This window comes from Nematolebias whitei, chromosome 13, assembly GCF_014905685.2.
Source record: "Nematolebias whitei isolate Nwh7 chromosome 13, NemWhi1, whole genome shotgun sequence".
NCBI lineage: Eukaryota > Metazoa > Chordata > Actinopteri > Cyprinodontiformes > Rivulidae > Nematolebias > Nematolebias whitei.
In genome coordinates this window covers 13,832,143-13,850,902 of record NC_056510.1, presented here as the reverse complement: position 1 = coordinate 13,850,902, position 18,760 = coordinate 13,832,143, and the positions used below count along the sequence as shown (strand labels likewise).

The 18,760-nt window shown below is 37.1% G+C and overlaps 1 protein-coding gene across 1 annotated transcript in view; it reads left to right on the top strand.

The window, feature by feature from the left end:
- The window catches only part of thsd7ba (thrombospondin, type I, domain containing 7Ba), a 134,284-nt gene that overhangs the window by 57,637 nt on the left and 57,887 nt on the right, over window positions 1-18,760 (top strand). Inside the window, exons 10-11 of the mRNA XM_037686118.1 lie at window positions 63-166; window positions 7,478-7,669. Coding sequence (XP_037542046.1) covers window positions 63-166; window positions 7,478-7,669 — 296 coding nt within the window. The remainder of the gene's footprint in view (window positions 1-62; window positions 167-7,477; window positions 7,670-18,760) is intronic.

Below are 18,760 nucleotides of genomic sequence, written 5' to 3'. Positions count from 1 at the left end.
TATATATATATAACTGCAAAGATACATGGTTATGCAAAGTCGTCCTCTGTGTTTCAATACAGGTGGAGGCTGCACAAGTGGCACAGTTGTACTCTGGTCCCTGATTCTGTAAGACGAGGATTATCTGGATCAGGGGAAGCATGTGGAAATGGTTTAGAGACAAGAGGCAAGTATTAACCCTGACCTATAGTCATTTTTACACTTTCTCTTCTCCAGACAACTGTTCCACTTCATATCACTGATTTCAGTCTTTTTTCAAGCTCTTTACCCTCCATCCTCCTACTGTTAGTGTACCAAAGTAATCTACAAACCCATTTCAAAGCGCTATTTAGAAAACAGATAGAGATATTGCAACCATCATTTCTTCAGTAAATGTGTGTTTTGGTTTCACTCTTTATAATCTTAAAATAGCACTCGCTTAATGTTTGGCCACAAAATGTATGAATAAAAATCTTAGCAGCAGTAAAAATTCAAATGTTCATAAAAATAATAATTCATTGCACAATACCACAGATTACCAATAAAGTGATGCTCAAAGGTAAACAAAATATGCTTTACACAAAGACTAATTTTATTATTTTAAATCTAGATTTACATTAGGCTAACAAAATATTACAATTATTTATATGTATATATATATATATATATATTTTTTTTTTTTTTTTTTTTAGAGAGGCGGCTGTGCATTAGTGGTTAGAGCAGTCGTCCGCAAATGCAAGAGTTGGGGGTTAGATTCCACCAGCAGTCACATGCTGAAGTGTCCCTTGGCAAGACACTGAACCCCTCATTGCCTCCGATGTGTGTCCCATCGGTGTATGAATGTGATGAAGCACTGATTATTTTTTTAACAGATAGAGTACTGTATGAATGGGTAAATGAGGGCACAGATTGTAGTGTAAAGCACTTTGAGTACCTTGATAAGATTCAAAGGCGCTATATAAGTACAGTCCATATATATATATATATATATTCTTCAGCGGTCGCCACAGCGAACTAATACTCACGAAGACTTGGCAATTGTTTTAACACCGGATGACCTTCCAGATGCAACCATTGACCACTGAGCTACCACAGCCCTCTGTGCGGAGCAGAGAGCTGCCATCTTAGGCGCCATGGGGAGCAGATGGTGGGGGCTAAGGGCTTTGCTCAAGGGCCCAGAGTGGGGCAAATGAGGGTAGAGGCAGGTGTGGGTGCTTCACTTTCCCCACCCACACCTCGTTGTTGTCATTACCGGGAGTTGAACTGGTGATCTTACGATCACAGGCCCACCTTCTCTAATATCTGCACCACCACTCCCCCTCGGTTCAATCCTTTAAATTATTTTTTTTATATTACATAGTATTGAATAGTTTTGAGGCAGTGTACATTTTTTACAGCATGTTTCTAATGCTACACTTTCACACTCTATACCAGGGGTCCGCAGCCTTTATGATCACAAGAGCCATTTCTGCCTCTTTGTTCACTAAATTAAACATGTCTGGAGCCACAATAGCTGCTACAACTGGGATTCTCAACCGATGGCCCATGGACCACTTTAAGTTTGTTGGAGGGTGCTTTTCTGGATAGTAGGGGTGATTTTATAAAACTAAAAATATCTATTATGATGTTTAACATTTATTGATACATTCTAAGACAAAATAAAATACAAGATTCTTGTAAAGAAGGAAAAAATAATATAGTTTTTGCCCAGTTTCTAAAAACTAAAACAATAAAGTTTGCATTCTTATGTGATTTTTTTTTAATTGTAGAAACAATATGTATCCTACTTTGAAGAAATAAAGCATAAAGTGAAAGTGAGTATGATTTACTCCTTGTAATGTTTCTAGTATTCATATATTCGCAAAATAAATTACAGGAAAACTGCTAAAACTAGCCCTTTTAGTTGTTATAACAACCAATAAAATTCAGTTTTATAACAGTTTTGGTCAAAGCTTGGAAGAGCCGCTGCAGAGGGACCAAAGAGCCACATGTGGCTCCAGAGCCGCAGGTTGCAGACCCCTGCTCTATACTTTCTAAATGTGTTATACTGTATATACATGAAATCTTTTTTTTTAAATCATGTTTTTTCACAGAGATTTTTACATCTTTCAGAGAATCTGCTTTTGATCAAAATCATTATAATGCCACAGTGTTTACTAGATAAGTTTGCACTTTTTTTTAATGGACAATTATAAATCTCAATAGTTCCATGAAAATTGTTATGTTTTTTTTAGAATGCACTTATGATTCCAATGATGTATGCAGCTTCTCTGTCTTTTGAGAATATTTTAGCATTTTTACACTCAGCAAGACTCCTTCGGTGTAATTAAGACTGACATTTTTCAAGTGAATTTGCATGACTTTTCAAATGAGATGGAGTGGGGAAGGGGGGGGGGGGGTGTTTCCAGGTTAAGAGTGAGCCTCATTGACCTTTTATAGCGTCTTATTTGAACGTGATTAGAAAATGGAAAAGTTAAATACCTGTGACATTTCAAAATCTGAAATATGAGCATGAGATTTGTAATTAGTAGAGAAATAGAGTTTAAATGTAGGCTTTTAAACAATAAGGAACTTTGAGTTACTTTCACTCAATGAGTAGTTGAACCAATTCAACAAAAAGGACATAAATGTCAAACCAGCGTATAATTAGGGCACAATAATTGGGAGTGAGACCATAATAGGGGTACAGAAGCAATTGATAAGGGCATATTTAAGACTGCAGAAAGTCATACATCCTTCTTTATTTCAAGGACTTTTACAAATTAACTACCTCTCTTTGTTCACTCAGAACACATATAGTTCAGGTATTTCCAGTTCTATATAAACATATATTAGTTGTAGAGGAGCACACTTTCAATGTATATATTATGCAAGTTTAATCTTTTTTTTTTTTTTTTTTTTGTGATATCTTTTGGACTGATTGTTTTTGTAGATAAATACAAACCAAAGGTGAAAAAAAAAGCAAAAAAAAAAAGCTAAATGTATGCATTATCCAAGAAATTGCATATTTAACATGACAGAGCAAATTTATGCTAATAAGTGCAACAAAAATCTGCGTCCAAGTTACTTTCCACTAAAAACTTTATGCAGAGTATTGATATGTTCCTGTTTTCTTTCTTTCTTACAACTGTGGACTTTTCAAATGTTAGAGGGTGACTTGTTAGAAGTCTTTACTTTTTGTGTACTCTTATAAAACAAGGAACACTTTTATTATGGCTAATAAAAATCAAACAAAAAAATTAACAAATGCTAAATGAGATAAAAAGTTAACTTAGAATAATTCTACATTGTATTCTTGTGCACGACATCTTTTTTTTTTTTTTTTTTTCCCGCACCATGACTGGCATCCCCATTGTTAAAAAAATATATACCAACAGTGTAATGCTGCCATCAGAGTTTCACTGTAGGGGCAGTGGTAATGAGGTGATGCTCAGTGCCCAGTTTCTTAGACACACACACACATATTGCAGCCAGTTACTCGGACCAAGACCTTGTGGCCTTAATGACTCAAGCTGGCTAGAAGGCCACATGTATAAAACCATTTATGGCTCCCAATGTCTTCTATTTTAGAACCATGGAAGCTTATATGCTTTAGGGCATAGAGAATGCAACAAAAATGTCCTTGTATAATCCTAAGATCTTTGCACTGACTCAATCTTCTTCAGTGGGTAAATGGACGATTTCCTAGTTTGCACTTTGACACACCATTTACCATGAAACCATGTAGGCTTCATGCAGCTGTTTGCTTTTTGAAGCATCTTAAAACCACTGAAACATGCAAGGTGCATTAAAGCCTAATTTGTAAATCCCTGAACCTAATAGAAGTTTCTTATTCCTGATGGATTACCAAAATATGGATGTAACAACCCTGAGTGTCCAAAACCTTTGAGAACAGTGAAAAGAGTTCAACCAAAAGTAGAAATAGGATTCAAATACATAAAACATTTGGAAAATAGTATCTAACAAGCAGAAATGACCAACAACCAGCTGGTTGCATTATGGTCTTTTTTTTTTTTTTTTAATGAACTAGAGCTGTTGAAAATGATCGTTAGAAAAATGACTCATGCTTCTGATCTTTAGCTGCATGAATAATGTGGCTTATTGGCTGCGATGATTTGATTCTACATTAGTCCTAAAAAGTACTTTATGCAGAGGAACATTATACAAGCACTGGATTGACGTTGAAATCATATCTGATGTTGGAAAAGTGGGTAGGCATGATTATTAAGAATTTATAGTGTCTGTTGTTTTTTTTTTAAGATCTCTTTTACCTCAACAACCTTACATTGGCAATATTTTAAACATTGGAAAGGAAAAAAAGATGTGTCCCTTTTGGTGATTCACAAAGAAAAACATTTATTAGGAACTGTGTAACCAAAGACAATACATGACATTTGCAGAGATGCAAAGACAAAAAAAAAAAAAAAGTTACTATTTGTGAGAAGAGCCTTTTTAAAGGCCACACAAATGGCCTCAGGCAGCCTGAAACTAAAATAGTTATGTTAAAAAGGATGGCTGAGAGTTCAAAGTCGGCATGGCTGTGCTAATAAAAGTCACTAAGGACGACAGAATGAGGTTGTCAGTGACAGATAGAAAATGAATTAAAACTGAAATAAATGTCAATAAATTTAAGTAATCAATCCCAAAATGAGTCTGTTATTCAGCTTAATTTAAAGACAAGTTTTATTGCTTAAATTGTTCATCAGAAAATTAAGATTAAACTTATTATGCTTCCCTAAAATGTAACCCTTTTAAACCTTAACTCTTGCATTATGAATAAAAGATCTTGTTTTCTTTGAATGGCTGTGATTTAGAGCCTTATATAAATGCACTTTAATAACTGCTCTCATCCTTGAAGTGCCTTGTATGTAAATGGCCATCCCACGCACCCTTAGCAGACATGTAGAAACCATACTGGTTTTGGCAGGGAGCAAAATTTAAAAGTCCAATATAAATCAATACAATGGATTAAAGGCATGCTTAGAGATCAGTGAAACCTCAAAAGACAATTGAGGCGTTTGGGTGAGAAATTTCCCTCTTGTGCTATGGCTTTGTATTACTGCCTGTTTATATTTTTGGTTCAAAGACAATGAGATCCACTCATCTGGAAAGTCAGTGGTTTGTGTATGTCCCTTCATCCCCTGAGTCATCTCACTTATTGCAAACTTAACAAACTCCTTGACCAGTAAGGAGTCAAATGGTGCAAATGATTCTTCTCATAAAGCACAGTAAAATATAAATATCATGTGCAAGAAAAAATAAATTGAAATGGAAATTATTTTTGGGGGTCTGATGATTAATGGATTACTTGCAGTAGTAAGATATACCTACTTAAGTACATTTTTCATGGCTCTATACTTTACTTAAGTACTTTCAACTTTTACTCCACTACATTTTCTACCCTACATTTCTATAATGCGTTGTGTTACAAGTTGTATTCCCGTTGCAGATTTTTGATTTGTTTGTTAGTTTGAAGTAACCGATGGCGAGAGGGGAACTGGTCCATTGAATCACAGCAAAGTGGGCTGGTAACGTTAGACCCACCTTCAAGAAGAACTGGGCCAATGACATATATTCTAGTATTTACATCATTGAGCTGGGTGCACCCACAGCACCACTAACACACCCAAACTGGATTCCACCGCGGAGAGTCAGCCAGAAGAGACGTGCCCCCCATGGCCTTATTGAAAGATTATTGAAAGTCTATTGAAATACTATTGAAAGACTATTGAAAGACTATTGAAAGACTTTTCAGTTCAGCAGGACATATTCCCTCTCCCAAAAGAGCCAGACTGGACTAAAAAAAACTTTGAAAACCAGCTTCTCCTGAACTTGAACAAGAAATCCTTGCTGCAATATTAAAATATGTCAGTTCATGATGTTAGGAGACAAGAGATGTCTCTAAATGTCTCAACACTCAGGCGCAAGTTTTGAAAATGGTGTCAGGAAGTTAAAATATTGTTCACTGCTGACCCATTACAAGGATGACTAGACAGTATTTTAACTAAAGTTGACAAACTGGAGTTGAAAATGATCAGATATTCATTTGTTAGTTGGGTCTAATGCTCCTTTTGTCAGGCAGACAACTTTTACTGCAGTTAAAATGACACACTGGTTTTAATTTGTGTTAAATAAAAACTTTCAAAGGTACAATCATTCCTCTTTCTTGTTTTGCTTAATGGCATTTAACTCTGCAGGTCATCCCTGAAATACTAACGCACATAAACACAAGTCCAAGTGTGAACTCTGTCACAGAGTAAACACAATAAAAACATACATTATCTGCAGCATTGTTCATTAAAATGGCTCAACACTATTATTGTATTACAGAAAATATACATACGGTAGGTACACTTAAAGATAGTGAAACATTTTGCCTTCGATCCGGAAGGCTTCATCAGTCAAGGAAACACACAACAAAACTGATTCTTCCCCCAACAGCTTACTCCAAAGTGGAACAAACCAGTTTTATTTGTGATAAGATGGTCCCTTTGGTACGTCCCCTCCTCCATTGCCGGCCCTCTTCCTTGTTGACTGTCGTGTCAAACTGGTTGAAAACAACAAAGTCCATGCTCAAAAATCCAGGTATACAATCCAACATTTTTCAGTCAAGTCATCCAACATCCAGATGACCTGACTGAAAAATGTTGGATTGTATGCCTGGATTATTGAGCATGGATTTTGTTACTTAAAGATATTGTAGCGGCTGTAGTTGAGTGGTTAGAGCAGTCGTCCTCCAACGCAAGAGTTGGGGGTTCAAATCAACCAGCAGTCACATGCCGAAGTGTCCCTGGGCAAGACACTGAACTCCTTGTTGCATCTAATGTGTGTCCCATCGGTGTATGAATGTGAAAAAGCACTGAGGAGTCTCTTTAAAATTATTTGTTCAATTAGCTTTGTAGAGATATGGTACAGTGCTGTGTGAATGAGTAAATGAGGGCACAGATTGTAGTGTAAAGCGCTTTGAGAATCTCAATAACATACAAAGTAGAAAGGCGCTGTAAAAGTACAGTTAATTTACAATTGCATTAGGTAATACATTCAGCAAGTATTTTTACTTTTAATACTTTAAATATTTGTAAAAGCAAGTAATTACTTTTACTCAAGTAAAAATGTTAATGTGGTACTTCTACTTTACTAGAGTACATTTTTGTCTGTTTATTTGTACTTTTACTCAAGTACTTTGTACATTGTTTGAGTACTTTCTCCACCACTGATTATTTGTACCTGGTGAGACTTTGCATTAAGTGTATTGCTTGATTTACATAGTCAAGTTACCTTTGTTGGTCTTACATAATTTACTTTTTTAAAATTATTTTCAGTGATAAAAGAAAGAAAAAAAAATATATATATGTGTGTGTGGAATGTGTTTATTTGTCCTATTATGAGGTTGCATATCACAAATAATTAATGGATATTCTGTCAGTCCAATATTAGTGCCTAAACATCCATGATGAGGAATATGGAATGACATTTTTCCCTTTCGGTCTGTTCTCAGGAGTCAGCTGCATTGGGGAAAAAGGAGAGCCGGCCAACATGACGGAGTGCTTGCAGTGGGCCGGCCCCCTCCAGTCTCAGATCAGAGAATGCCGGGTAGCTTGCAAAGATGACTGCACTCTCACTGCTTGGTCCAAGTTTTCTGACTGTGCTGGATGTGGCAGCTCACAAACTCGCAGGCGTTCCCTTTTAGGTAAGGACTCTGATTTTGTCAGGCAGCGAGACACTAATATTACACAAGACACCTGTTTCATTTTTTTTTGCTACTGGAACAATGGGATTGTCCTCTGAGGTCAAACATTCTCACATTGTTGGTGTATGCTTTTATTGATGTGGCTGGCAGTGACTTTAGAAACAAATTAAATCCAAGAAGATGAAAGTTTTTGTCATACCTGACTATTAAGTGTGATGTTATGCTTATTTCCTAGAGGCAACAAGCGCAAAAACAGCCTGATACTTATTGATCTTGCCAAAGCACCAACAGACTGGATTTATTTGCTTTTCTTGGACTGGACTAATTGCAGAAAACTTTTCTTAAGCTGAAACTTTAGCAATTTACCATATAACACTGTAATAACCCATAACTTTTGGCTGATTTGGTCTATGCTACTGTAACGTTTTACCATCCCTGTAGTGTTATGGCAGACCTAAATTAGGAACCTCAGAGCTCATAATCCCCTGTTTTGGTGCAGATGGCAAAATTTGACTTGCATGCTGTGGCTGCAGACCAGACTGAATACTGTTTGTCCTCATGAATATTTTATCTGATGCCGGAGGGGCTGTGGTAAACACACCCTGTCTCTCTCTATAATGCTCTAAGAAAGTAACATGACATCAACCTTAAGTACATGTTTGGTTACTATAGGAAGGGCTTGTATTCACTTGCTTACACTATTTATAACAGATCATTTAAGCATTTCAATGCTTTTATGACAGCTATATTTGTTGCTTAAACTTCTTTGTCAGGGAGATTGATAGGTGAACCAACTGTGGGCTTTACTTTTAATGGGTGGTTAAGGAAGTTTGCAGTCTGTGCCTAGACAGTGCAGCTATGCTGTAAAGCCTCCTTAAGCCATACACGTGGGATATTCTCAGAATCTATACGGAAAGTTATTTTAAGCCCAAAAGGCTTGTTTAACAATGCAATGTTCAGTTGGAGTGCATGGTTCTTCAGTTTTAATTCTAGATTTAGTTTCTGTTTGTATCCGTCCTGCATACTCAGTGTACTGGAAACATCAAAGCTGGAACATTTACATCTATTCAGATAAATGAATGAATAAATAAATGGGGGGGAAACCGTCAAGCACTGTTAGTGTTACTTGAATTAAAATAAAATAAACTTTTTTTTTTTTTTTTCTTGAAGATGTAGAAAAGGTTTGCAAGTTTTGGAGAGCTGAAATCCTTCCGAATGAGAAAATGATTTATTTATTTTTTTAGGAAACAGAAAACACATTCAATTTCCCTTTCTCCTTTTTTTTTAAGCGTTTAGATCTGCCATGACTTGGATGAGTGAGAATCTGCACAGATATATTAATGTTTTTGCTCAGCTGTAACTAAAATATGTAAATTATATATTTTTATTCAGCTTTATATATATTCATAAATACAGTAAATGATTTTGATTTAGACTTTCTGTATCAATCTATCACTAGGCTAATGCAGAAAAAAAGACTAGAAACACAAATTAACCTAACATCCATGCTTTTGAATTGTGAAGTAAAGAGGGGAAATAGCTCACAAAAAAAAAAAACAGGGATAACTCACAAACTGCACATGTTCAGACTAAAACAAGGTTTGGTGTGAAGAGGCAATGAAGAGTGCCTTACATGAACTGTGTTTTGTGAACTGTATGTGATTTTAGCATGTGCTACCTGCTTTATAACATAATACACACATAACAGTTTGTTCAACAAAGTAGAAAGACATGATATGAACAGTCCCACCCACTCACTGCTTTGTCAGTTTCAGACGTCACGACCTGCCAGCTCTCTTCCACAATGACACACAAATCACTGGCTTTGTACCAAACAGGGCTGAGGTTACATGATGAACTTTACAAGTTTCTTTCGGTGACGTATTTGAATGTGAAACTACCAATTACTGTTGACAAGAAAAGCAGTCTAAGGTGCTTGTTTTGTGCTGTATTCAGTGTTATTCATTAAAGCATAAATTTTCAGTCTGTCTGCTACCTTAAGAAGAATATAAATGCTGAATGTGGGATAACTTACAGAGTTTAATTTCTACAAAATGTTTAATACATGCAAATTGGATGAACTGGTATTTTTCTTTAGGAAGGAAAAAATAGTTTAGATCTAAATATATACAGTAGTCCCTCGCTACTTTGCAGTTCGTATTATCGCAGACTCGCTCTATTGTGGCTTTTCAAAATAAGATTGGACATGACATACAATTGGCTGATTGATAGATGAGCCAGACAATCGTCATGGATTTTTTTATTTAAAATTAATTATTTTAAATTATTTAGCACCTGCTGCACATTTGTGCAACCCAGAGTTGCAGAAATAAACCTTCCTCCTGTAGCTTTGTGCAGTCCTTACTGCAAGATAAGCGTCCTACTGCAGCTGATCAGCTGTTCAACATGCAGAGCAGAGAAGTGGGCGTGGCTAAGAGCACTTGCAGGTGGCTGAGAGCAGAGGAGACAGGGAGCTGAAATCATGACATTCTGTGCCCTTTTAGAGCGTTTTAGAGCATAAGTAAGCGTCCTCTGTACATCCCTTCCACCTTAGTTTCTACAAATAAACAAACCTAATTTATTTATTACATTTTTAATAGTAGATTAAGCTTCTTAAGTGAGTAAAATGGTAATATACAGTATTGAGTTATTTTTTCTGGCAGTGGTTTTTCACTGTCCTCACCCCCACATTGGTGCTCCAAAGTTCACAGCTGGGACTTTGAAAGCACTAGCTGATATTTACACACATTTAAACAGCAAGCACAGTGTTGCACTTTTACATTTATATCATGAAGGACATAGAATAATATGCAGCTGTGGTGAACTGGCTTCAAGCTGATTCGATCCGAGTGAAAACATTTTCAGATGATCGATGACAGAGTTTTGGATTGACAAAGACAAGCTCTTATAGTCAGACTGACTGCACACGGTTTCTGGTTATTTTCCTATTGAACATTGTAGAATATTCAGCTCCTTGTTAAAAATAGTAAAATTAAAACAAAAAAAATCTACTTCAATTTTGGAAACACTTTATAACCAAGTGTTGATTTGCAGTCACGGTTTCAAGCAGTGTTTAAGCATTTTAGCAGGATTCAAACATTAAGTTCTGTGAATTATCTCCACCACTGATCAGAGAACAGATTTGTGTGAGCATGTTGAAGATCAGCTGCACATAAATGGTTTAAATATCCTATCCAGTATTGTTACTGAGCCATTTACAGCTGCTTTGACTCCCATGTCAGAATAAGCTTTTAAGTAGCTCATGTGCATTATTTCAAACCAACTGTGACAAGATATTTTATTTATAAGTTTAATTATTTAAGCTTTTAAGTCCATACCAAGTTTAAACTTTCAGATATGCTGTTCTGTTAAAAGTGTTCTTGTGTAAATTATCCTCTAAGTGACAAAGCAAAACTTAAGTGTGACCTGTCAAGTCACTTGCATCTGGACGATTTAGTCCAATCAACAAATTTTACTTCTTTACATCGAAGATGTAAAATGCAGAGGAGTGGTTGCGTAGAGGTTAGAGAAGGCCAGCCAGTGATCGGAAGGTCACTGGTTTGAATCCCTTGACTATGACATACAAAGTTTGTGGGAAAGGTGAGGCGTCCACACCTGCCTTCACCCTCAACTGTGGGCTAGGCCTGTCACGATTGCAAATTTGTCTGGGCAATTGTCTCAGAAATTATTGCAATAAACAATAATATTGTTTGAAATTTGACAATAATTAGTAACTATTGTCAAATTTAAGAAGAAATGTTGGTTAATTTTGTGTGGAGTACCTTTTTTGACTAGCAGATAGCAGTATAATACTGTTTGAACCAAAGGATGGATAGTGAGGGAGCGAGCAGCAGGTCTCTAAGAAAAATGTTGAGGGAGGCCCCTTGACGTGATATGGGCTGTCTCTATTCTTTTTTTTTTTTTTGGTTCTCAAAATGGCGGCCGTTCGGTGTGGTTTGAGCTCTTTAGCATAACATTTTTCACACAAAGCTTTTAATAAAAAATTAAAAAAATCAGTAAACAAGTTCTCAGCTTCTTTTTGCAGAGAAAAAAACAACGTTTTTAGACAAAGGCACCGGTTTCAACCGTGAATTTTGGAGCTTCAGTAAGACGGAGGTTTTTTCCCCGAGGTCGGCCTGTTAGCTTAGCTCGTAGCTTAGCTTCTCATCTTAGCTGCTTTTAACGATCCAAAAATGCGATTTTGGACGGTTAAAAGAGATTTTAAAGAGAAAGGGATGGGTCATTGAAGAGCACCGGTGTTTAGCCTTTTGTCATCCAGTATCTTCAATAGAAAGAGAGAGACACGAAGAAACGATAAAGCCGATAAATGAAAATTAGGTTGATAATTTTCATTTGTCATGCGATTAACTGATTTATTGTTTATTGCGACAGGCCCCTAACCCCCACACACCCTAGTTAGTGGTCTTACGTTGTACCTGGATGTCAAGACACTAAGAGACAGTTTGTTGTGTGAGTAAATATGAACAGTTTGATGTCTACTTGTTAACATTCCTGTAAGGTCAGTCCTTCTTAGATTGTATCATTCAAGAGTTGGATAAGAAAAAAAAACAAAAAACAAAACTCAAATAGTCCAATTTTGCAGACACCTTTTTATCAGCACCTTGAAAAAGATAATAAACAAAAAAAGATCTGCAAATGTTCATGATGTGTTACATCCATTCAACATTACTAGATAATACAGGGTAAAAAAATATAATTTTGTGATCTTTAAAATAATAATAAAAAAAAAATTAAGCAGGCCTAAATTTGTGCACCTAAACGCCGGCTGTTTGTAATGCCTGAGGCCTTGCGATCACAGCGAAGTGCTTGTCAATGTGAAGTAACGGTGCAATGGCACTTTTCAATCAACCACCGGCAGTGGCGTAGATTGAACAGATTGTTAGTGGACTGCAGTGTGACAGCAGTGGATTCTCACTCTGGGAGGAATGTTTGCAATCAAACCCACTTCAGAAACAGATGTGCTGCTCAGATATTGGGCACTCAAGAGGCTGAGAACAACCTGGGTCTCATGAAACAAATAGGGTGCACAAGCATAGCAAGAGTGCAATTATTTCACCACTGTACTCTTGTGAGTTTGAATTGGTTCAATCCATCTGGATCAGGTCAAACAACTTATAGCGTAATTTTGTTTTACAGTACCGTATTTTTCAGAATATAAGGCACACTTAAAATCCTTTAATTTTCTTAAACATTGACAGTGAGCCTAGGCCTGTCAGGATAAACAATAAATCAGTTAATGGCATGATGAATGCAAATTATCAACCTCATTTTCATTTACTGGCTTTATCGTTTCTTTGTGTCTCTCTCTCTTTCTACAGGTCCTTCTCAAAAAATTGGCATATTGTGATAAAGTTCATTATTTTCCATAATGTAATGATAAAAATGAAACATTCATATATTTCAGATTCATTGCAAACCAACTGAAATATTTCAGGTCTTTAATTGTTTTAATGCTGATGATTATGGCATACAGCTCATGAAAACCCAAAATGCCTGTCCCAAAAAATTAGCATATTTCATCCCACCAATGAAAGACAAGTGTTTTTAATACAAAAAACGCCAACCTTCAAATAATCATGTTCAGTTATGCACTCAATACTTGGTCGGGAATCCTTTTGCATGAATGACTGCTTCAATGCGGCGTGGCATGGAGGCAATCAGCCTGTGGCACTGCTGAGGTGTTATGGAGGCCCAGGATGCTTCGATAGCGGCCTTAAGCTCATCCAGAGTGTTGGGTCTTGCGTCTCTCAACTTTCTCTTCACAATATCCCACAGGTTCTCTATGGGGTTCAGGTCAGGAGAGCTGGCAGGCCAATTGAGCACAGTAATACCATGGTCAGTAAACCATTTACCAGTGGTTTTGGCACTGTGAGCAGGTGCCAGGTCATGCTGAAAAATGAAATCTTCATCTCCATAAAGCTTTTCAGCAGATGGAAGCATGAAGTGCTCCAAAATCTCCTGATAGCTAGCTGCATTGACCCTGCCCTTGATAAAACACAGTGGATCAACACCAGCAGATGACATGACACCCCAGACCATCACTGACTGTGGGTGCTTCACACTGGACTTCTGGCATTTTGGCATTTCCTTCTCCCCAGTCTTCCTCCGGACTCTGGCACCTTGATTTCCGAATGACATGCAAAATTTGCTTTCATCCGAAAAAAGTACTTTGGACCACTGAGCAACAGTCCAGTGCTGCTTCTCTGTAGCCCAGGTCAGGCAATTCTGCCGCCGTTTCTGGTTCAAAAGTGGCTTGACCTGGGGAATGCGGCACCTGTAGCCCATTTCCTGTACACGCCTGTGCACAGTGGCTCTGGATGTTTCTACTCCAGACTCAGTCCACTGCTTCCGCAGGTCCCCCAATGTCTGGAATCGGCCCTTCTCCACAATCCTCCTCAGGGTCCGGTCACCTCTTCTCGTTGTGCAGCGTTTTCTGCCACACTTTTCCCTTCCCACAGACTTCCCACTGAGGTGCCTTGATACAGCACTCTGGGAACAGACTATTGGTTCAGCAATTTCTTTCTGTGTCTTACCCTCTTGCTTGAGGGTGTCAATGATGGCCTTCTGGACAGCAGTCAGGTCGGCAGTCTTACCCATGATTGCGGTTTTGAATAATGAACAAAGCTGGGAGTTTTTAAAAGCCTCAGGAATCTTTTGCAGGTGTTTAGAGTTACGTCGTTGATTCAGATGGTTAGGTTAATAGCTTGTTTAGAGAACCTTTTCATGATATGCTAATTTTTTGGGACAGGCATTTTGGGTTTTCATGAGCTGTATGCCATAATCATCAGTATTAAAACAATTAAAGACCTGAAATATTTCAGTTGGTGTGCAATGAATCTGAAATATATGAAAGTTTCATTTTTATCATTACATTATGGAAAATAATGACCTTTATCACAATATGCTAATTTTTTGAGAAGGACCTGTACTGAAGACACGGCTCAACTCTGGTGCTCTTCACTGACCACTCCCTTTCTCATTTCTCTTTAAAATCTCTTTTAACTGTCCAAAATTGCGTTTTTGGATCGTTAAAAGCAGCTAAGCTGAGAAGCTAAGCTACGAGCTAAGCTAACTGGTCGAGCTCGGGAATAGACCTCCATCTTGACAAGCTCCAAAATTCATGGTTGAAACCCATGCCTTCGTCTAAAAAGTTGTTTTTCTTTGCAAAAAGAAGCTGAGAACTTGTTTACTGATTTTTTAAAATGTTATTATTATTAAAAGCTTTGTGTGAAAAATGCTACGCTAAAGAGAATCAAATCAACAAGCGCATGTCATGTCAAGGCCCTCCCTCCCATTTTTCTTAAAGAGACAGCTGCTCAACTATCCAGCTTTTGGTTCAATCAGTCTTATACTGTCATCAGGTGGTCAAAAAAGTACTACACTCCAAACAAATCAACAATTCTTCTAAAATTTGACAATTAATTATTGTTAAATTTCAAACAATATTTTAATTTATCGCAATAATTTTTGAGACAATTAATTGCCCAGCAAAATTAATTATTGTGACAGGCCTAAGTGAGCCTTATAATCAGGTATTTATGTATTAATTATGGTTGTGCTTACTGACCTTGAACCAATTTAGTGTGGTTATTGTGAATGAGTTGAATAAAGTTTGACTTATCTAACTGTTCTGTTTCGCTTAATGCACCTTTTAATCCAGTGTGCCTTATAGTCCAAAAAATATGGTACATGCAGTGTTTACTTCAACTGCAACTCTGACATCAACCTTAGTACATTCTTCAGAGACTCACACTCATTAAAGTCTGTATACTTATGTTTTTTTTTAAGAATAGTAATGACATAATTATTGTGTGTACAATACTGTACACACAAACATGTAATACAGTTTTGTTTTAAGAAATACTTTATGCAAATTGATCAAATACATTAAATATTGCTTTCGGTTTTTACAGTACATCAATTCTAAACATATAGGGAACCTGAGCTGCATGCTGGATCAGATGTATAGCTGATGACATAAAAGTTCTGGTTCTCATGTATTTGTTGTAGGTACCTAACCATACCATACCATACCATTTTATTTATAGAGCACTCAAAACAGCGACAAGGCCAACCAAAGTGCTGTACAGACAGAACAACAGGTAACACACCAAGCAAAATACAAAATGAAGTAAATCGGAATATAGATGTAAAAACGATGCAGATAATGATGACTAACCAGTGTGGAGCATACAGGTTCAAAACACAGATCATTTGGTGTTGAATGTGTAGATGAACAGATGCTCAGATATATTCATCAATTAACGCGGATTCCTCATTTTTCTGAACTGAATAAAACGTGCATTGAATTTAATGAAATGCAAACGTGAGACGTCATTTATGTTTGACCCATCAAAATGAATGCGGTCATTTATTTACAGAATCAAAGTTTAACATCAAACATTTACATTAATTTGGCAAATTATGAAAATAACAACTTAAGCAATCAATCAGGAAAAATCATACGGCCGTTACTGAATAGTAGTGGGTTTTTAAACGGGACTTGAAAACCGAGAGGGAGGGGGCCTAACAAAACTATGCCATTATAAAAGTGATCCCATGCACATAATATGTATTGGTGTTTGAAGTTTGTGATAAAGTGAGTGAAACTGAATTAAAGTTAATTTAATTTAATAAATTAAATGAATGAACCAAAAGAAGTTATTTAAAAAAGTAAATGTTCTGGAATCCATCCATCCATCTTGATTTTGTTCAAGATTGGGTGGAGCTGATGCCCAACTCCAGCAGTCATTTGGCGACAGGTGGGGTACACTCTGAACAGGCTGCCAGTCCATCAAAGTCACATAGTCATGGATAACCAGTTACATTCACACACTCATGAAGAGTTCAACTGTAATATCAGAGGGACAAGTGTTTTAAATATCAGCTTTGCCTTCCTTTATCTCAAAAGAATGGGTTGAACAGTTGAAGTGTTTTTAAGGCTATGTAACTGCTTTAGGTTGGTTTAGATGGCTGAAATCCACTCTGCAATCAACTCCACCTTGACTAGGTTTACTTGCACACAAACATGTCTGCAGGTAAGACAGCTACTAAGGAACAACCTCCACAGAAAACCACCTGAACATTCTGAACTATCCATTATTGAAGTAACTGGTGCATGTGCAACTAAATGCTTCATCTTGTTTGGGATTTTTATGTTAATAGGCAACAACTACGGGTGAGAACAGCCTGCTACCCTGCAGAGGAAAAGTATAACTTATATGTATGAAATTAAACTTGTATGATAATCAGGTGTTAGAAAGTATGTCAAAACATTGTTCGCCACAGAAGCTTATGAGCTCCAAGGATGGCTTTGCACCATTTAAAATCTATTTGACCTCACAGCACCAAGGTGTACAGCATATCTAATCCTTTGCTTTGTTCTTTCACATGCTTTTGGCATTATAGGCTTAACTGTATTTAGTTTAAAGCTATATGATGAATTAAATATGAAGTTTTACGACTTATAATTATTATTTAATGAGCTTGAGTTAGTCAGTTAAGTAAGACCATGCTTATGCTGTAAATAAACCATCAGATAACGAGTGTAAAGAACAAGGTTTACACATTTATCAGGAATGGTTTTTGATATTTTACAACTAAGAAAGCTGATCTCAGTCTCCTTGCGCTGCTGCTTCTCCTTCATTGTTGAAGATCCCAGCTGTCTAATACACTAAACATGAACACAACAGAAGAAGAGGTAGAAATATTCCCACTTCATCATATAATGTTCTAACAGCCAGCAGGCAAATAGTTTGTGAAAACGTGACTGAACACAACAGAAGAATCTGGAAAGAAGTGCACAGATGTTGTTTGAATGACGGGTCGGGTTTGTAAGAGTTCAAATGAAACCCTATTGTAATCTATTGTATCTATTGTATATTGATTTGGTTACCTTTTTAGATTGTTGATTTAAAATTTGCCAGTCGCAAAGAAGGATTTGCCTCTTAAATTTGTAACAATATTTAAAGTATTCACATTCAATGAACTCTTTAAATAAAATGTTACATTCCAACATCTTAACTCTAGCTTCTGTTATATTCTTTATTCATAATCACTTCACTTTTTTTCCTTTCAACAGTTTAAAATAATAATTGTAGAGGGTGAAGCATTCATGAGATTTCAAAGGCGGGGAAAGCAATGAAATGTTGATAGAATAATATTTCCAGTGTAGCTAAAATTATGTTTTATTTCTCAAAAGTATTTTTGGTAACTGAATTTTCTATGAATAGAATATCACTTGGTTGTTGATAGAGCCCATGGCAAACTCTAAGACTTGTTTTCTATGAGTTGTAAGAGAGTTTACTGAGAACTGCATTGCGTGGTAATTGTAGCACAGTTACTGTGTCACGGCAAAGGGTAAATGCAGACAACTGTAGAATGATGTTTCACAAGAAACAGCAGCATAGAAGGTCTTCATAGTAAAAAATAAATAAATAAAAAGAAAAGAAAATTGCAGAACTTTATCACAAAGTAACAGCTTCATCACTGACATACCAATATGAGTGTCTATAACAGGGCTGGCTTTCATCACCTCCTCATCCCTCCAATGTTGTCAAGCCCTTGAATCAAAGATTTCATCGTACATCCATCCATCCATCCATCCATCCATTTTCTTCCGCTTATCCGGGGTCGGGTCGCGGGGGTAGCAGCCTAAGTAGGGAGGCCCAGACTTCTCTCTCCCCAGCCACTTGGGCCAGCTCTTCCGGGGGAATCCCGAGGTGTTCCCAGGCCAGCCGAGAAACATAGTCCCTCCAGCGTGTCCTGGGTCTTCCTCTGGGCCTCCTTCCGGTGGGACGTGTCCGGAACACCTCACCAGGGAGGCGTCCAGAAGGCATCCTAAACAGATGCCCAAGCCACCTCAACTGGCTCCTCTCGACGTGGAGAAGCAGCGGCTCTACTCCGAGTCCCTCCCGGATGATCGAGCTTCTCACCCTGTCTCTAAGGGAGAGCACTTCATCGTACATTGTGATCATTAATAATAAATACCAACCATAATGTGGTGAAATTATGAAAAAAAAAAATGAAAAAACAAACAAGCAAAGGGATACACATGCTTTAGAGACTATA